The sequence below is a fragment of the Phocoena phocoena genome, chromosome 5, assembly GCF_963924675.1.
Source record: "Phocoena phocoena chromosome 5, mPhoPho1.1, whole genome shotgun sequence".
In the NCBI taxonomy this organism is placed as follows: Eukaryota; Metazoa; Chordata; class Mammalia; order Artiodactyla; family Phocoenidae; genus Phocoena; species Phocoena phocoena.
Genome location: NC_089223.1, coordinates 36581183 through 36600514, shown reverse-complemented (window position 1 = coordinate 36600514; position 19332 = coordinate 36581183). Strand labels below are relative to the sequence as shown.

General features: G+C 37.2%; 1 protein-coding gene across 5 annotated transcripts in view; it reads left to right on the top strand.

Annotated features, from left to right (window-relative positions):
* Positions 1 to 19332, top strand: part of PTPN13 (protein tyrosine phosphatase non-receptor type 13) — a 234395-nt gene that overhangs the window by 68806 nt on the left and 146257 nt on the right. For all 5 annotated transcript variants that reach the window (XM_065877905.1, XM_065877909.1, XM_065877908.1 and 2 more), the window contains one exon: positions 11052 to 11230. In XM_065877905.1, the coding sequence (XP_065733977.1) occupies positions 11052 to 11230 (179 nt within the window). The remainder of the gene's footprint in view (positions 1 to 11051; positions 11231 to 19332) is intronic.

Below are 19332 nucleotides of genomic sequence, written 5' to 3'. Positions count from 1 at the left end.
AGGGAATTCATTTCTAAATGCATAGTCAATGATATCCTCAGTTTGGTGCCATTTATTCAGCTTCCCTCTTATAGAGAAAAGCTGTTTAGGTCTCCCTTCTAGTCTAAAATTATTTCTGGTAGTCATTCTGTCTTTCTAATACAAAATGACTTTATTATAATTTGATAAAATAGTTTCTTGTAACACTTTCCGGCTTACCATATCTCTTATTAAATGCCTCATTCATGACTTTATAAAGTGAAAAAATTTTTTTGAGCTTTAAGGAAGGATTTAAAGCCATACATATTCCATCTCATGATATCCTTGGTATTAGTTAATTGACATAGAGATGGAGCAAGTACAAGGTCAAGACGCAACTTAATTGAGCTATGATACTATTTTATTGCCCCTGATAAGGGCATTGGTTCCTGTTTGTGTGTCGGGTAGATTGGTGTGCCCATCTGAATCCCCAGGAAGCTTTTTTTTTTTAAATATGCAATTTGATAAGTCTTTCTTTAATTAATTAATTTAATTAATTTGACTGTGCTGGGTCTTCATTGCTGCACTTTGTTGTGGTGTGAGGGCTTCTCATTGTGGTGGCTTCTCTTGTTGTGGAGCATGGGCTCTAGGTGTGGGCTTCAGTAGTTGCAGCATGCAGGCCCCAGAGTGTGCGGGCTTCAGTAGTTGCAGCACGTGGGCTCAGTAGTTGCGGCACATGGGCTTAGTTGCCCCGTGGTATGTGGGATCTTCCCGGACCAGAGATCAAGCCCGTGTCCCCTGCATTGGCAGGCGGATTCTTAACCACTGAACCACCAGGGAAGTCCCCCAGGAAGCTTTTAGAAAATACTGTATAGAATCCTGTGCCCTGTCTCCAGAATTCACACAAAAATTCTGTGAGTTAGGAGACAGGAGGACTCTGCTTTCTCAATTACCCCTAAGTCCTGAAAATCAGATACTTTGTAAATAAGTTTGTTTTCATATTCCAGTTAAAAAAACTGACACTTCTTTGAATCATACTTGAAAATGTAACTACAAGTAATAAAGATTGGTGAATAAAATGAAGATCCAGAATATTCCCTCAGTGAATAATTTAGAGTTCTTGGTGTTCGAAAGTTGAAAGAAAACTTTTTCTTCATAATAGAGATTCAAAATAAAATTTCTTTTGTGACCAGCAGAATGTAAATTGATAAGTTATTGTCGTAGATCAGGGCAGAGGACACCTTTAAAAGGTGTGGACTGGTGGTCTAGAGTTAGCATTGTAAACAAATTCATTTTTTTCAAGTATTGCAATTACCTTATCATAATGGTGTTGTACTTGATCTTTAGGAAATTCATATTTCCTATTCTTAAACCACTTATATTCTAGAAGAAATGTGTGAAAACAGAGTTACAGAAGCATTTTGTTCAGTATTTTGTCATATAATTTTGAGGTGTGCAGTTTTTATTGATGTGGGTAAAGAACATTGGTGGGAAAGGTGAACACTAAAGAAAAATCAGAGAGGAGGAACTTAATATGCTAAAGCAACAAAGTGGGCAGTTTCTTCAGAATATGATAAGAACGGAAGGAAGAAATATTTCTACAACTGTTTCTTTAATGCTGATCAGGTGGCCAAGGAGGTTTGCTGAAAAGGAGGGCAAAGGCTAAGAGACCTGCTGCCTTCTATCCAGGTATTTAAACCCTATTGCTTTTAATAATCATAACCAATTTAGTTTTACTAATATAGATTACATACATATATCACTTTTGTTAAACTCAGATCTCATTAGTGTTGTGTTATGAAGATGCGTGGTTTGGAATTACCTCAAGAGTCTTGCAAGTACATAACAAAACAAAACTACTAAAAGCCTAATTGATGCGTTAAGTCATACCAAGATTCCAGTGGTTGTGGTTTGGATAGGTGGCTTGCTTGTGTTTAGTGTTTAAAAAAAAAGAAAAAGGGGCTTCCCTGGTTGCGCAGTGGTTGAGTCCGCCTGCCGATGCAGGGGACACGGGTTTGTGCTCCGGTCCAGGAGGATCCCACATGCTGCGGAGCGGCCAGGCCTGTGAGCCATGGCTGCTGAGCCTGGGCATCCGGAGCCTGTGCTGCACAACAGGAGAGGCCACAGCAGTGAGAGGCCCGCCTACCGTAAAAAAAAAAAAAAAAAAAAAAGAAGAAGAAAAAGAAAAGAATGTGTGTGTTTGTGTGATTAAATGGCATCAGTAAGAGATAAAAATGTCTTTTCCTATTCTAGTGAAGAAAAGCTCATATATATCAATTTACACTGATGAGTTTGCATAATTTTGTGTTATCAGAATGCTGTAAATTCTATTACAAATAAAAATTTCTAAAACTGTATGTTCTTACTATAGTTGATATGTGTACATTCAGATAATATAATGACTGAAGATAATGACTAGGTACAGTAAAACCAATTTCACCTGTGTGATTAGTTACTCAGCAAGTACAAATTTCCTTGCTTGTAAAATTTTAAACTGATTTTTCTAAATTTGGGATCTATGCTAACTAGAAATGCCATGCAATAAATAGAACACTTATAGAAGATATATTCCCCAAGGAATTAAAGGAAAAAACAGTATTTTAGGATACTTTGTATCTAAATAAATCATCTGTATTTCTAGTATGAATTTTAGGTAAGAAATACCCCCCAAATCCCCAAAGATCTAAAATAGAGCAATTTGAGAAGTTTGTTATTCTGAAACAATACTTGTTATGTATGGTATGTTCCTTGTCTTCCATTGTGGGGGAAAAGGCTAAATAGGTGATTGAAGATGAACTTAAGTAGAGACTTTTCTTAGATATACTGTCTGCATCTGGTATCTTCAGAGTTTTATTAAATAATAATAGCTACTACTTTTGTATTGCATTTTCTGTGTGCGAGAAACATTTCTAAGTGCTTTTTGCATTAATCCCCACAGCAGCCTTGTCTATTCAGATAAGGAAATTGAGGCACAGAGAGGCCAAGTAACTTATTTAAGATCGCAATGTAAGCTACAAATGTCAGACCTAGGATCTGAACCCAGGGACTCTGGCTTTAGTCCTAACGATTACACCCTACTGCCTCTCTTATTAAATGAGACTATATACTAAATTAATGATGTCAGATAATAAAAGGAATGATATGAAGCTGACAGTTTGTCTTATATGTTTTTAAATCTCTTAGGGGACTTTAGAGATTTGGATGCTTAGCAAAGTCTGAGACATACTATATCAGAACATAAGTTCTTGAGGACCAAAGGCTTATAGGAGTTTATTAAATGCTGTTGAATGATTGGCTACATGAAGAAAATTTACATGATGTAAAATGTCTTTGAAGAGATGATCATTATCAATTTATATTATACAGATGTCTTTTTTTATTAATGTTTTTAAATTTATTATTTTATTTTATTTTTAGCTGTGTTGGATATTCATTGCTACGTGTGGGCTTTCTCTGGTTGCTGCAAGCAGGGGCTACTTTTCGTTGTGGTGTGCAGGCTTCTCATTGTGGCTTTTCTTGTTGCAGAGCACAGGCTCTAGGCACGTGGGCTTCAGTAGTTGCAGCACACGGGCCCTAGAGCATGCGGGCTTCAGTAGTTGCAGCATGTGGGCTTTAGGGCACACAGGCTTCAGTAGTTGTGGCACACAGGCTCAATAATTGTGGCTCACGGGCTGTAGAGTGCAGGCTCAGTAGTTGTGGTGCATGGGCTTAAGTTACGCCGCGGCATGTGGGATCTTCCGGCACCAGGGATCGAACCCGTGTCCCCTGCATTGGCAGGTGGATTCTTAACCACTGCACCACCAGGGAAGTCCCTATACAGATGTCTTAATTCCAATTGTAATGCATAATTTTATTTTCAAAAAGGGGTTGCTATTCTGTTGTTTCATATTAGAGAAACTGAAGTTTTTAAAAGTTAGTAACAAAATTTATGAGGAAATAATAAATTTTTAATTGGGAATCAATTTGGAGCATAGACTGTAATTTCCCATGAATCTTTTTTTTTTTTTTTTTGGAGTATAGTTGATTTACTAATCTTGTGTTAGTTTCAGGTGTACAGCAAAGTGATTCAGTTATACATGCACATATATTCATTCTTTTTTAGATTCCTTTGTCATATAGGTTACCACAAAATATTGAGTAGAGTCCCCTGTGCTATACAGTAGGCCCTTGTTGGTTATCTATCATATATAGTAGTGTGTGTGTGTGTGTGTGTGTGTGTGTGTGCTCAACCCAGGCTTCTGATTTATCCCTCCCCACCATGTTTCCCCTTCAGTAACCATATGTTTCTTTTAGATATCTCTAAGTCTGTTTCTGTTTTGTAAATAAGTTCATTTGTTTGTTTGTTTCTTTTTTTAAAATTAGATTCCACACAAGTGATATCATTTGGTATTTGTCTTTCTCTGTCTGAGTTACTTCACTTAGTATGAGAATCTCTAGGCCCATCCATGTTGCTGTGAATGGCATTATTTCATTCTTTTTTATGGTTGACTAATATTACTTTGTATATATGTACTACATCTTCTTTATCCATTCCTCTGTCCAAGGACATTTAGGTTGCTTCCATGTCTTCGCTATTGTAAATAGTGCTGCAGTGAACACTGGGGTGCATGCATCCTTTCAGATTATGGTTTTCTCCAGATATATGCCCAGGAGTGGGATTGCTGGATCATATGGTAGTTCTATTTTTAGTTTTTTAAGGAACCTCCATACTGTTCTCCATAGTGGTTGTACCAATTGACAGTCCCACCAACAGTGTAGGAGGATTTCCTTTTCTCCACACCCTCTCCAGCATTTATTGTCTATAGACTTTTAAAAAATTTTTATTTATTTAATTTATTTATTTTGGCTGTGTTGGGTCCTTGTTGCTGCACACGGGCTTTCTCTAGTTGCGTCAAGCGGGGGCTACTCTTCATTGCAGCACGCGGGCTCAGTAGTTGTGTCTCACGGGCTCTAGAGCACAGGCTAAGTAGTTGTGGCACACGGGCTTAGTTGCTCCGTGGCATGTGGGATCTTCCCGGACCAGGGATTGAACCCGTGTTCCCTGCACTGGCAGGCGGATTCTCAACCACTGTGCCACCAGGGAAGCCTCTGTCTATAGATTCTTTGATGATGGCCATTCTGACCAGTGTGAGGTGATGCCTCACTGTAGTTTTGATTTGCATTACTCTGATAATTAGTGATGTTAAGCATCTTTTCATGTGCTTTTTGGCCATCTGTATGTTTTCTTTGGAGAAATGTCTATTTAGATCTTCTGCCCATTTTTTTCTTTTTTTGATTGGGTTTGTTTTTTTGACACAGATCTGCATGAGCTGTTTGTATATTTTGGAGACTAATCCCTTGTCACTTGCTTAATTTGCAACTATTTACTCCCATTCTGTGGGCCATCTTTTCGTTTTATTTATGGTTTCCTTTGCTGTGCAGAAGCATTTAAGTTTAATTAGGTCCCATTTGTTTATTTTTATATTCATTACTGTAGGAGGTGGATCACAAAAGATATTGCTGTGGTCTGTGTCAAAAAGTGTTCTGCCTATGTTTTCCTCTAAGAGTTTTACAGTAACTGGCCTTACATTTAGCTCTTTGATCCATTTGGAGTTTATTTTTGTGTGTGGTGTTAGAATTCTAATTCCATTCTTTTACATGTAGCTTTCCAGTTTTCCCAGCACCACTTATTGAAGAGACTGTTTTTTCTCCATTATGTATTCTTGCCCCCTTTGTCATAGATTAATTGACAATGGGTATGTGAGTTTATTTCTGGGCTTTCTATCCTGTTCCATTGATCTGTATTTCTGCTTTTGTATCATCTGTATCATGATGTTTTGATTCCTGTAGCTTTGTAGTATAGTCTGAAGTCAGGGAGTCTGATTTCTCCAACTCTGTTTTTCTTTCTGAGGATTGCTTTGGCTATTTGAGGTCTTTGTGTTTCCATATAAATTTTAGAATTTTTTTTCTAGTTGTGTGAAAAATGCCATTGGTAATTTGATACGGATTGCATTGAATCTGTAGATTGCCTTAGATAGTATAGTCATTTTGACAATATTGGGTCTTCCAATACAAGAACATGGTATATCCTTGCATCTGTTGATGTCATCTCCAATTTCTTTCATCAGCATTTTATAGTTTTCAGAGTAGAAGTCTTTTGTCTCCATAGGTAGGTTTATTCCTCAGTATTTTATTCTTGTTGATGCCATGGTAAATGGGATTATTTCCTTAATTTCTCTTTCTGACCTTTTGTTATTAGTATGTAGGAATACAAGAGATTTTTGTGTATTAATTTTGTATCCTGCAGCTTTACTGAATTTATTGATGAGCTCTAGTAGTTTTCTGGTAGCATCTTTAGGATTTTCTTTGTATAGTACCATGTCATCTGCAAATATTTGACAGTTTTACTTCCAATTTGTATTCCTTTTCTTTCTTTCTTTTATTTCTTTCTGCATGCAAGCTTTCTCTAGTTGCGGCGAGCGAGGGCTACTCTTTGTTGCAGTGCACAGACTTCTCATTGCAATGGCTTCTCTTGTTGCGGAGCACGGGCTCTAAGCATGCGGACTTCAGTAGTTGTGGCTCACAGGCTCTAGAGCGCAGGCTCAGTAGTTATGGCACATGGGCTTAGTTGCTCCAGAGCATGTGGGAGCTTCCTGGACCAGGGCTCGAACCTGTGTCCCCTGCATTGGCAGGCGGATTTTTAACCACTGCAACACCAGGCAAGTCCTCCTTTTATTTCTTTTCCTTCTCTGATTGCCGTGGCAAGGACTTCCAAAACTGTGTTGAATAAAAGTGGTGACAGTGGACGTCCTTGCCTTGTTCCTGATCTTAGAGGGAATGCTTTCAGCTTTTCACTGTTGAGAATGATGTTAGCTGTGGGTTTGTCATATATGCCTTTTATTATGTTGAAGTAAGTTCCCTCTATTCCCACTTTCTGGAGACCTTTTATCATAAATCGGTGTTGAATTTTGTTAGAAGCTTTTTCTGTATGTATTGAGATGATCATTTGGTTTTTATTCTTCAGTTTGTTAATGTGGTGTATCACACTGATTTGCAGGCTTTGAAGAATCCTTGCATCTCTAGGATAAATCCTACTTGATCATGGTGTATGATCCTTTTAATGTATTGTTGGATTTGGTTTGCTAGTATTTTGTTGAGTATTTTTGCATCTATGTTCATCAGTGATATTGGCCTGTAATTTTCTTTTTTTGTGGTATCTTTGTCTGGTTTTGGTATCATGGTGATGGTGGCCTCATAGAATGGGCCTGGGAGTGTTCCTTCCTCTGCAATTTTTTGAAAGAGTTTGAGAAGGATAGCTGTTAGCGCTTCTGTAAATGTTTGATAGAATTCACCTGTGAAACCATCTGGTCCTGGACTTTTGTTTGTTGGGAGTTTTTAAATTACAGTTTCAATTTCAGTACTTGTGATTAGTCTGTTCATATTTTCTATTTATTCCTAGTCTGGTCTTAGAAGGTTGTATCTTTCTAAGAATTTGTCCATTTCTTCTTGGTTGTCCATTTTATTGGCATATAGTTGTTTGTAGCAGTCTCTTATGATCCTTTGTATTTCTGTGGTGTCCGTTGTAACTTCTCCTTTTTCATTTCTAATTTTGTTGATTTGAGTTCTCTCCGTTTTTTTCTTGGTGAGTTGCAGTGAACCTTAAACAGTTTATCACAAAGCTTTACTATCAAGAAAATGTTAAAATATAGGGGAAATATTCTAAACCATATTTTTTTCTGTTTGTGCATTGTTACACCAGATGATTGATTTAACACTGTGTGTGTTTGTGTGTGTATTTTTATGCACACATGAACTGAATTTTTGAGAGAATTCCGTATCATAGAATGACTTCATCAGATCCTTCAGAGTTTGAAACAGTGGCCTCTGCATAGATTTTTGCCAAGTACTATAATAGAACATGTATGTGCTTAGATAGGCAAAGGGACTTTTCAGGTCAAAATGGTTTTGTTGTTGTTCTAAGTGTTTTAGATGATTTGCTGATACTTTCGATTGTTTTGCCTCATCATGTTTGTTACCCAGTTATGATCATTTCTCTAATTTTTATACTGTAACTGGAAGGCCAAGAAAATTAAATGAAGGGGACAATCTAAAGGAAATGGTAAGACCCCTCAGTGGGGGGGAACATTGGAAAGAAGCTCTAAGATGTTTCTTTGCATATCAAATTTCTGCTTATTTATAACTTTGCCTCTAACTGCTTGAAATTTTGATTAAGCAACTTTCTCTGTGGAATGTTTGGAAAAAGTCTTTAAATAGAATCATTTGAGTCCTGGAATCAGTTCACATCAGATTTACTTTTAAACAATAATAGCATTCTTGAGAACAGTCATCACACAACTAAAACATTATGGGACACCAAATTGCAAGCTTCTGGAATTCCATTTTTAAATATCCTTTTGTTAGCATTCTTTGAATCCATTTGCTTTAAATTCCTTTCTTTTAGTTAGAGAAGGAGGGTGAATTAGACTGATTGTAGCCATGACTCTAAATTTCCTCACTTGAAGGTTTGCACGACCCTTTACAGTTATTGAAAAATATATTTTGTGGTTTGTTTTCTGAAGAATGGAGCACTTAAATGTTGTGTGTGTGCTTTGGGAATTTGACAACAATGTAGTTTGTTGTCACAGCTGCTTTAGCTTTATTACAAGACATTTAAAAATCACATTTGAAAACAACGAAAATATTTGTGTCATTTATTTGTATGTGTGTTTTTTAACAAGTAAAAATATGACCCACATTGGTAATTCTGTTTCTCACTGCTCTCTACCATTCTTGTGCTCCAAATTCTTGGAGTTTATTCCTTGTACAAAGTTAATAATTTCCTGACCATATGCCTTTGCTTTGGCTGTTTCTTCTCTTTGGAATCTCCCTCTTAACCATGGTCAAATCTTACTCGTCTTAAAGGACCACATATATTTAAAAAATTAATTCTCCATTGTAACTGAAGTAATTTCCTCTGAATTTCCTTTTGTATTGTCTTTTAAATACCTTATACTTTTTATCTTGTATTTATTTATGAATACATTTTATCTCCCCAATAAAACTATGGACTCTATGGGCAAATGACTTGTAATTTTGAGAATATTATGTTTATATAGTACTTAAAATACGAGTATACTTTAGATGTTCAGTAAAAAACAAAGAAACAAAAACCTATTGTATAAAGTAAAAGTTGAAAGATACAGTTCTTGTCAGAGTATTAGTTTTGCTGATCTTCATTGTGCTGATAAGTGAGTAAACCTCTTAATTTCAAAGTGATAAGCAATTACAGATTAGTTTCACCTTCAACAGTTTCTGTTCTGTGCTACCCTGTCAAGGAGAGGGTAGGGTCAGTCTGTCGCCTGGGATAAGGAGGAGGAGTGCAGCAACCTCTTTTCAGGTCTGAGTGGATAGCAATACCAAGAATGGCAGGACAAGACATAGCATTTAGACTTCTGAATGGCATTCATGCTTCTGTGTTAGCTGTGATCCCTAATAATTTATAAATTCAAATGGTAACAGATATACCAGAAATCATAATTCTGTCCCCAAATAAGGATGACAGGAATTAGGCATGAGAGTTAGAATCCCATCCTCCTCTCTTTAAGTTCAGCGAGCTGGAAGAAAAGACTGAGAAGGAGCAATTGGTCTTAAAGTTGGAGTACCCCACAGCACTGTCCAATGTTCTTGATTTCTTTTCTATCTTAACTCACTTTTTGGTCATCTCATCCAGTTATAAGGCTTTCAGTACCATCTATTAGACCAGTAACTCCCCAGTTCAGGCCTTTCTCCCTAACTTGAGATCCAACTGCCTATTTGACACCTCCATTTGAATATCTAACAGATATCTTAAACTTAATAGGTCCCAAAGTACAGTTCTAATTACTACCACTATCTCCCAGCCCCTACCTCAGCAACCTATGCTATTCCTACAGTCTTCTTACTCTCAGTTGATGACACTCCATCCTTCCTGTTCCTGAGACCAAACTCTTGGAGTCATCCTGATTCCCCTCTTTCTCTCACTCCACATCCAGTCTGTCAGGAAATTTTGTTGTCACTACCTCTAGATACACTTGCATTCCAACAGGTTCTCACTACCACTGTGGTTTCCAGGCCATCATCATCTCATAACAGATATTAGTGCATTGCCTTCTGAATTGGTCTCCTGGTGTTTGTTCCGTTTAGTTACTAATTTGAAAAGAATTGATTATAGACTATTTTATTGTGTCCATGACATGTGAAATCTCAATATTTTGAATAGCATCTTTTGGCAAAGAAAATATTCTTCTGCCTTGTTTGAGTTCTTCTCTGGCTGGATTCTTTGGTATTTGTAAATTTTTAAATTTTATTTTATTTTTATTTTTGGCTGTGTTGGGTCTTCATTGCTGCACGCGGGCTTTCTCTAGTTGCAGCGAGTGGGGGCTACTCTTCGTTGCGGTGCATGGGCTTCTCATTGCAGTGGCTTCTACTATTGTGGAGCATGGACTCTGGGCACACGGGCTCAGTAGTTGTGGCTTGCAGGCCCTAGAGTGCAGGCTCAGTAGTTGTGGCTTAGTTGCTCCATGGCATGTGGGATCTTCCCGGACCAGGGCTCGAACCCATGTCCCCTGCATTGGCAGGCAGATTCTTAACCACTGCACCACCAGGGAAGTCCCCAAACACGTTTTGTTTACAGGGTTTTATATTTATGGGCAGTTTTCTTGAAATGGTCTCTCAACCATAGTTTTTACCAAATTCTCAAAGGAATCCATGAACCACACTCCACCCAGCAAAATGTAAGAACTATTGATTCTTATTCATATCTCTTTATCACTGTGATAAGTATTTGAACCAAGTATAGTCTCATGACTGACAATGAAAGTTCTCTATTTCTGGTTTCTAAGATCTGCCATCTAGTCTAAGTTTGAAAGACTAAGCCAAATCAAGGCATTGTTGTTAATAATGCTAGCAGTATTAGGTGTATGAAACCCACTCTCATTTTGTAGCATGTTGATTTGGTGTATGTAACTGCACATATATATGAATATGCTGGGGTATTCATTTATGTGATCTGTAATCACTTAATTTTAAGCATTTATCTTTCTTTTTTCTTTTCATTCTATATGGTTACAAACCAGTAAGCATAGCTGATCCTGCTGCCCTTGGCTTCATCATTTCTCCATGGTCTCTGCTATTGCTGCCATCTGGTAGCGTGTCATTTACAGATGAAAATATTTCCAGTCAGGATCTTCGAGCATTCACTGCACCAGAGGTTCTTCAAAATCAATCACTAACTTCTCTCTCCGATGTTGAAAAGGTAACATTAAGTCTTTTTTGCTTTATTTTGTTTTTTGTTTTGGTGGGGGTAGGAAAAGTAGACACTGGGCTACCTTCAACCCTCTGAAAAACATCCATTGAATTTAAAATGATCACGTAATCACTTATGTGTGGAATCTAAAAAATACAACAAATTAGTGAATATAACAAAAAAGAATCAAACTCACAGATATAGAGAACAAATTGGTAGTTACCAGTGGGGAGAGGGAAAGGGAGAGGGGAGTAAGAGGTGCAAACTATTACGTATAAATAGGCTACAACATGAGGAATATAGCCAGATATTTTATAATAACTATAAATGGAGCCTAACCTTTGAAAATTGTGAATCACTGTATTGTACACCTGTAACTTATGTAATATTGTACAGTAATTATACTTCAATTAAAAAATAAAATGATCATGTATTCCAAGAGGTTCATATTTAAAAATTCAAACTAGTTTTATAAAAATGTATGGATCTAAGAAAAAATATGAAAAAAATGTAAGCCATTATTAATTCATGTTTTAAAATACTTATTAAATGCCTGCTCTGTTTAAAACACTGTGCTTGGGAGGAAGATACAAAAATAACTGGACCTTCCTTCCTTCCTTCCTCCCCCCCCCTCCTTCCTTCTTTCCTTCTTTCCTTCCTTCCTTCCTTCCTTCCTTCCCTCCATCCCTCCCTCCTTTCCCTCCCTCCCTCACTTCTTTCATACTTCCCTCCTTCCTTCTCTCTTTCCTTCTCTTTTTTTCTTTCTCTCTCATTATTTGTCGACTTGATGTTTTTACAGTAGCAATGATCTGGTTAATGTTTTTTATTAATTAAATAGATGTTCTAATATATTTATAACCTTTTTTGTGAGTTTTTCTAAGATGCTTAAAGAATTTTAAGATTTATTTTTCAGTCTTTGTATTTTATGTCAACACTTTCTCATGTGTGGAAAATATTTTTTAAATTTGTTAATGATTATACATGTATATACATATATGTATATCCATAATATAAGGCAAATTGAAATGAATGCTATATAGAGAGATAAAGTAGTTTGGAAATTTCGAAGAGAAGCAATTTCTAATTTAGAATGGTACCGCAGAGAAGGTAGCATTTGTGTTGAGCTACGAAGAGTGAGTAGAATTTAGAAAATTGAAGATAGGTAGAAATGGGGATTCCCCTCAGTGTTGCTATGATGTGTAATGCTAAGGGGTAGGAAATTGTCCACTGTGATAGAGGAATGTTTGGTCAGACTGGCTGGGCTGTAGCATTAGCTACCTGGAAGGCTGTGGTTAAAGGGAGACTATAGGTCAGAATGAAGAACACTTTGAATGCCAGAACTTGAGACTTTCTTCTGGGGCATATTTTTAAGAGAGTGATATGATATAATTTGTTATTTCAGAGGGTAAGTTTGATGAAAGTGGATAACTAGGTGAGATAAAAGATTATGTAAGAATCTAACTGGGACACTTTAATAATCTGGGGGAAAGATCTAAATATCGTGCAATGCCTTGGAACTATAGAGGTGAGGATAATGGGGTTATAGTGGAAGCAAACCTGACAGAGTTTCGACAGTTGATTTGATGAAACAATGAGATGGAAATGTTTATGATAGAAATATCCAGTCTGAGGATGGAAATGCCATTAACATCAGAAGATCTAATTTCATTGTCAAGGCTATGAAAAGAAATTTTGGAACATATATATATTGTGTGTAGCAAGCTGTGATAATTTAGATAGGGAACTTTGGAGAATTCAGAATTTGCTATGAATATCATTTCCCATAATCAATGCATATAGTTTTAAAAATGAAACTAATACTTTCCTAATAGTAAAATTGTGAAATCAAAAAGTATGTGAATTTAAATTTTTGACATATGGTTGACCCTTGAACAACGCCAGTTTGAACTGCATGGGCCCACTTACTCAGTTAAGTACAGATTCCTTAACAAAACATAGACAACCTCTCCAGAGTCTGATTCCAACCATACTTCAACTCCTCTCTTTCAGAGTCACAAGCTGTAGTCAGTTATTATTAAACAGGTCTTACGCTTTGTGGCTTCACTCCTTTTTTTTTACATCTTTATTGGAGTATATTTGCTTTACAATGGTGTGTTAGTTTCTGATTTATAACAAAGTGAATCAGTTATACATATACATATGTTCCCATATCTCTTCCCTCTTGCATCTCCCTCCCTCCAACCCTCCCTATCCCATCTCTCTAGGTGGTCACAAATCACCAAGTTGATCTCCCTGTGCTATGCGGCTGCTTCCCACTAGCTATCTGTTTTACGTTTGGTAGTGTATATATGTCCATGCCACTCTCTCACTTTGTCACAGCTTACCCTTCCCTCTCCCCATATCCTCAAGTCCATTCTCTAGTAGGTCTGTGTCTTTTTTTTTTTTTTTTTTTTTTTTTTTTTTTTTTTTTTTTTTTTTTGCGGTACGCGGGCCTCTCACTGTTGTGGCCTCTCCCTCTGCGGAGCACAGGCTCCGGACGCGCAGGCTCAGCGGCCATGGCTCACGGGCCCAGCCGCTCCGCGGCATGTGGGATCCTCCCGGACCAGGGTACGAACCTGTATCGCCTGCATCGCCTGCATCGGCAGGCGGACTCTCAACCACTGCGCCACCAGGGAAGCCCGGTCTGTGTCTTTATTCCTGTCTTACCCCTAGGTTATTCATGACATTTTTTCCCTTAAATTCCAGATATATGTGTTAGCATACTGTATTTGTCTTTCTCTTTCTGACTTACTTCACTCTGTATGACAGACTCTACCTCATTACAAATAGCTCAATTTCGTTTCTTTTTATGGCTGAGTAATATTCCATTGTATATATGTGCCACATCTATATCCATTCATCCGATGATGGACACTTAGGCTGTTTCCATCTCCTGGCTTTTGTAAATAGAGCCCCAGTGAACATTTTGGTACATGACTTTTTATGAATTATGGTTTTATCAGGGTATATGCCCAGTAGTGGGATTGCTTGGTCATATGGTACTTCTATTTCTGGTTTTTTAAGGAACCTCCATACTGTTCTCCATAGTGGCTGAACCAATTCACATTCCCAGCAGCAGTGCAAGAGGGTTCCCTTTTCTCCACACCCTCTCCAGCATTTATTGTTTCTAGATTTTTTGATGATGGCCATTCTGACTGGTGTGAGATGATATCTCATTGTAGTTTTGATTTGTATTTCTCTGATGATTAATGATGTTGAGCATTCTTTCATGTGCTTGTTGGCAGTCTGTATATCTTCTTTGTAGGGAGGTCTGTTTAGGTCTTCTGTCCATTTTTGGATTGGGTTGATTGTTTTTTTGTTATTGAGCTGCATGAGCTGCTTGTAAATTTTGGAGATTAATCCTTTGTCAGTTGCTTCATTTGCAAATATTTTCTCCCATTCTGAGGGTTGTCTTTTGGTCTTGTTTATGGTTTCCTTTGCTGTGCAAAAGTTTGAAGTTTCATTAGGTCCCATTTGTTTATTTTTGTTTTTATTTCCATGTCTCTAGGAGGTGGGTCAGAAAGGATCTTGCTGTGATTTATGTCACAGAGTGTTCTGCCTATGTTTTCCTCTAAGAGTTTGATAGTTTCTGGCCTTACATTTAGGTCTTTAATCCATTTTTAGCTTATTTTTGTGTATGGTGTTAGGGAGTGATCTAATCTCATACTTTTACATGTATCTGTCCAGTGTTCCCAGCACCACTTATTGAAGGGCTGTCCTTTCTCCACTGTACATTCCTACCACCTTTATCAAAGATAAGGTGTCCATATGTGTGTGGGTTTATCTCTGGGCTTTCTATCTTGTTCCATTTATCTGTCTTTCTGTTTTTGTGCCAGTACCATACTGTCTTGATTACTGTAGCTTTGTAGTATAGTCTGAAGTCAGGGAGCCTGATTCCTTCAGCTCCGTTTTTCTTTCTCAGGATTGCTTTGGCTATTCGGGGTCTTTTGTGTTTCCATACAAATTGTGAAATTTTTTGTTCTAGTTCTGTGAAAAATGCCAGTGGTAATTTGATAGGGATTACATTGAATCTGTAGATTGCTTTGGGTAGTAGAGTCATTTTCACAATGTTGATTCTTCCAATCCAAGAACACGGTATATCTCTCCATCTATTTGTGTCATCTTTAATTTCTTTCATCAGTGTCTTGTAATTTTCTGCATAGAGGTCTTTTGTCTCCTTAGGTAGGTTTATTCCTAGTTATTTTATTCTTTTTGTTGCAATGGTAAATGGGAGTGTTTTCTTGATTTCACTTTCAGATGTTTCATCATTAGTGTATAGGAATGCCAGAGATTTCTATGCATTAATTTTGTATCCTGCTACTTTACCAAATTCATTGATTAGCTCTAGTAGTTTTCTGGTAGCATCTTTAGGATTCTCTATGTATAGTATCATGTCATCTGCAAACAGTGACAGCTTTACTTCTTCTTTTCCAATTTGGATTCCTTTTATTTCCTTTTCTTCTCTGATTGCTGTGGCTAAAACTTCCAAAACTATGATGAATAAGAGTGGTGAGAGTGGGCAACCTTGTCTTATTCCTGATCTTAGTGGAAATGCTTTCAGTTTTTCACCAATGAGGACGATGTTGGCTGTGGGTTTTTCATATACGGCCTTTATTATGTTGAGGAAAGTTCCCTCTGTGCCTACTTTCTGCAGGGTATTTATCATAAATGGGTGTTGAATTTTGTTGAAAGTTTTCACTGCATCTATTGAGATGACCATATGGTTTTTTTCCTTCAATTTGTTAATATGGTGTATCACATTGATTGATTTGCGTATATTGAAGAATCCTTGCATTCATGGAATAAAACCCACTTGATCATGGTGTATGATCCTTTTAATGTGCTGTTGGATTCTGTTTGCTAGTATTTGTTGAGGATTTTTGCATCTGTGTTCATCAGTGATATTGGCCTATAGTTTTCTTTCTTTGTGACATCCTTCTCTGGTTTTGGTATCAGGGTGATCGTGGCCTTGTTGAATGAGTTTGGGAGTGTTCCTCCCTCTGCTATATTTTGGAAGAGTTTGACAAGGATAGGTGTTAGCTCTTCTCTAAATGTTTGATAGAATTCGCCTGTGAAGCCATCTGGTCCTGGGCTTTTGTTTGTTGGAAGATTTTTAACCGCAGTTTCAATTTCATTGCTTGTTATTGGTCTGTTCATATTTTCTATTTCTTCCTGATTCAGTCTTGGCAGGTTGTACATTTCTAAGAATTTGTCCATTTCTTCCAGATTGTCCATTTTATTGGCATAGAGTTGCTTGTAGTAATCTCTCATGATCTTTTGTATTTCTGCAGTGTCAATTGTTATTTCTCCTTTTTCATTTCTAAATCTATTGATTTGAGTCTTCTCCCTTATTTTCTTGATGAGTCTGGTTAATGGTTTATCAATTCGGTTTATCTTCTCAAAGAACCAGCTTTTAGTTTTATTGATCTCTGCTATTGTTTCCTTTATTTCTTTTTCATTTATTTCTGATCTGATCTTTCTGATTTCTTTCCTTTTGCTAACTTTGGCGTTTTTTTGTTCTTCTTTCTCTTAATTGCTTTAGGTGCAGGGTTAGGTTGTTTATTCGAGATGTTTCTTGTTTCTTAAGGTAGGATTGTATTGCTATAAACTTCCATCTTAGAACTGCTTTTGCTGCATCCCATAGGTTTTGGGTTGTCGTGTCTCCATTGTCATTTGTTTCTACTTATTTTTTAATTTCCTCTTTGAATTCTTCAGTGATCACTTTGTTATTAAGTAGTGTATTGTTTAGTCTCCATGTGTTTGTATTTTTTACAGATCTTTTCCTGTCATTGGTATCTAGTCTCATAACGTTGTGGTCAGGAAAGATACTTGAAACAATTTCAATTTTCTTAAATTTACCAAGGCTTGACTTGTGACCCAAGAAATGATCTATCCTGGAGAATGTTCCATGAGCAGTTGAGAAAAATGTGTATTCTGTTGTTTTTGAATGGAATGTCTTATAAATATCAATTAAGTCCATCTTGTTTAATGTATCATTTAAAGCTTGTGTTTCCTTATTTATTTTCATTTTGGATGATCTGTCCATTGGTGAAAGTGGGGTGTTAAAGTCCCCTACCATGAATGAGTTACTGTCGTTTTCCCCTGTTATGGCTGTTAGTATTTGCCTTATGTATTGAGGTGCTCCTATGTTGGGTGCATAAATATTTACAATTGTTATATCTTCTTCTTGGATCGATCTCTTGATCATTATGTAGTGTCCTTCTTTGTCTCTCCTAATAGTCTTTATTTTAAAGTCTCTTTTATCTGATAAGAGAATTGCTACTCCAACTTTCTTTTGGTTTCCATTTGCATGGAATATCTTTTTCCATCCCCTCACATTCAGTATGTATGTGTCTCTAGGTCTGAAGTGGGTCTCTTGTAGACAGCATATATATGGGTCTTGTTTTTGTATTTATTCAGCCAGTCTGTGTCTTTTGATGTGAGCATTTAGTCCATTTACATTTAAGGTAATTATCGATATGTATGTTCCTATTCCCATTTTCTTAATTGTTTTGGGTTCGTTATTGTAGGTCTTTTCCTTCTCTTGTGTTTCTTGCCTAGAGAAGTTTCTTTAGCATTTGTTGTAAAGCTGGTTTGGTGGTGCTGAACTCTCTCAGCTTTTGCTTGTCTGTAAAGGTTTTGATTTCTCCATCAAATCTGAATGAGATCCTTGCTGGGTAGAGTAATCTTGGTTGTAGGTTTTTCTCCTTCATCACTTTAAATACGTCCTGCCAGCCCCTTCTGGCTTGCAGAGTTTCTGCTGAGAGATCAGCGGTTAACCTTATGGGGATTCCCTTGTGTGTTATTTGTTGTTTTTTCCTTGGTGCTTTTAATATGTTTTCTTTGTATTTAATTTTTGACTGTTTGATTAATATGTGTCTTGGCATGTTTCTCCTTGGATTTATCCTGTATGGGACTCTCTGTGCTTCCTGGACTTGATTAACTATTTCCTTTCCCATATTAGGGAAGTTTCAACTATAATATCTTCAAATATTTTCTCAGTCCCTTTCTTTTTCTCTTCTTCTTCTGGAACCCCTATAATTCGAATGTTGGTGTGTTTAATGTTGTCCCACAGGTCTCAGAGTGTCCTCAGTTCTTTTCATTCTTTTTTCTTTATTCTGCTCTGCAGTAGTTATTTCCACTATTTTATCTTCCAGGTCACTTATCCGTTCTTCTGCCTCAGTTATTCTGCTATTGATCCCTTCTAGAGTATTTTTAATTTCATTTACTGTGTTGTTCGTCGTTGCTTGTTTCATCTTTAGTTCTTCTAGGTCCTTGTTAAATATTTCTTGCATTTTCTCTATTCTATTTCCAAGATTTTAGATCATCTTTACTATCATTATTCTGAATTCTTTTTCAGGTAGACTGCCTATTTCCTCTTCATTTGTTAGGTCTGGTGGGTTTTTATCTTGCTCTTTCATCTGCTGTGTGTTTTTCTGTCTTCTCATTTTGCTTATCTTACTGTGTTTGGGGTCTCCTTTTTGCAGGCCGCAGGTTCATAGTTCCCGTTGTTTTTGGTGTCTGCCCCCAGTGGCTAAAGTTGGTTCAGTGGGTTGTGTAAGCATCCTGGTGGAGGGGACTAGTGCCTGTGTGTGGTGGATGAGGCTGGATCTTGTCTTTCTGGTGGGCAGGTCCACATCTGGTGGTGTGTTTTGGGGTGTCTGTGGACTTATTATGATTTTAGGCAGCCTGTCTCCTAATGGGTGGGGTTGTGTTCCTGTCTTGCTTGTTGTTTGGCATAGGGTGTCCAGCACTTTAGCTTGCTGGTCGTTGAGTGAAGCTTGGTGTTGGTGTTGAGATGGAGATCTCTGGGAGATTTTTGCAGCTTCATATTATGTGGAGCTGGGAGGTCTCTTGTGGACCAGTGTCCTGAAGTTGGATCTCCCACCTCAGAGGCACAGCACTGACTCCTGTCTGCAGCATCAAGAGCGTTTCATCCACAGGGCTCAGAATAAAAGGGAGATAAAGTAGAATGAATGAAAGAAAGAGGATAAAAAAAAATAAAATAAAGTTATCAAAATAAAAAATTATTATTAAGAAAAAAATGTTTTCTTAAGTTAAAAAAAAAAACAATGGATGGATAGAACCCTAGGACAAATGGTGAAAGCGAA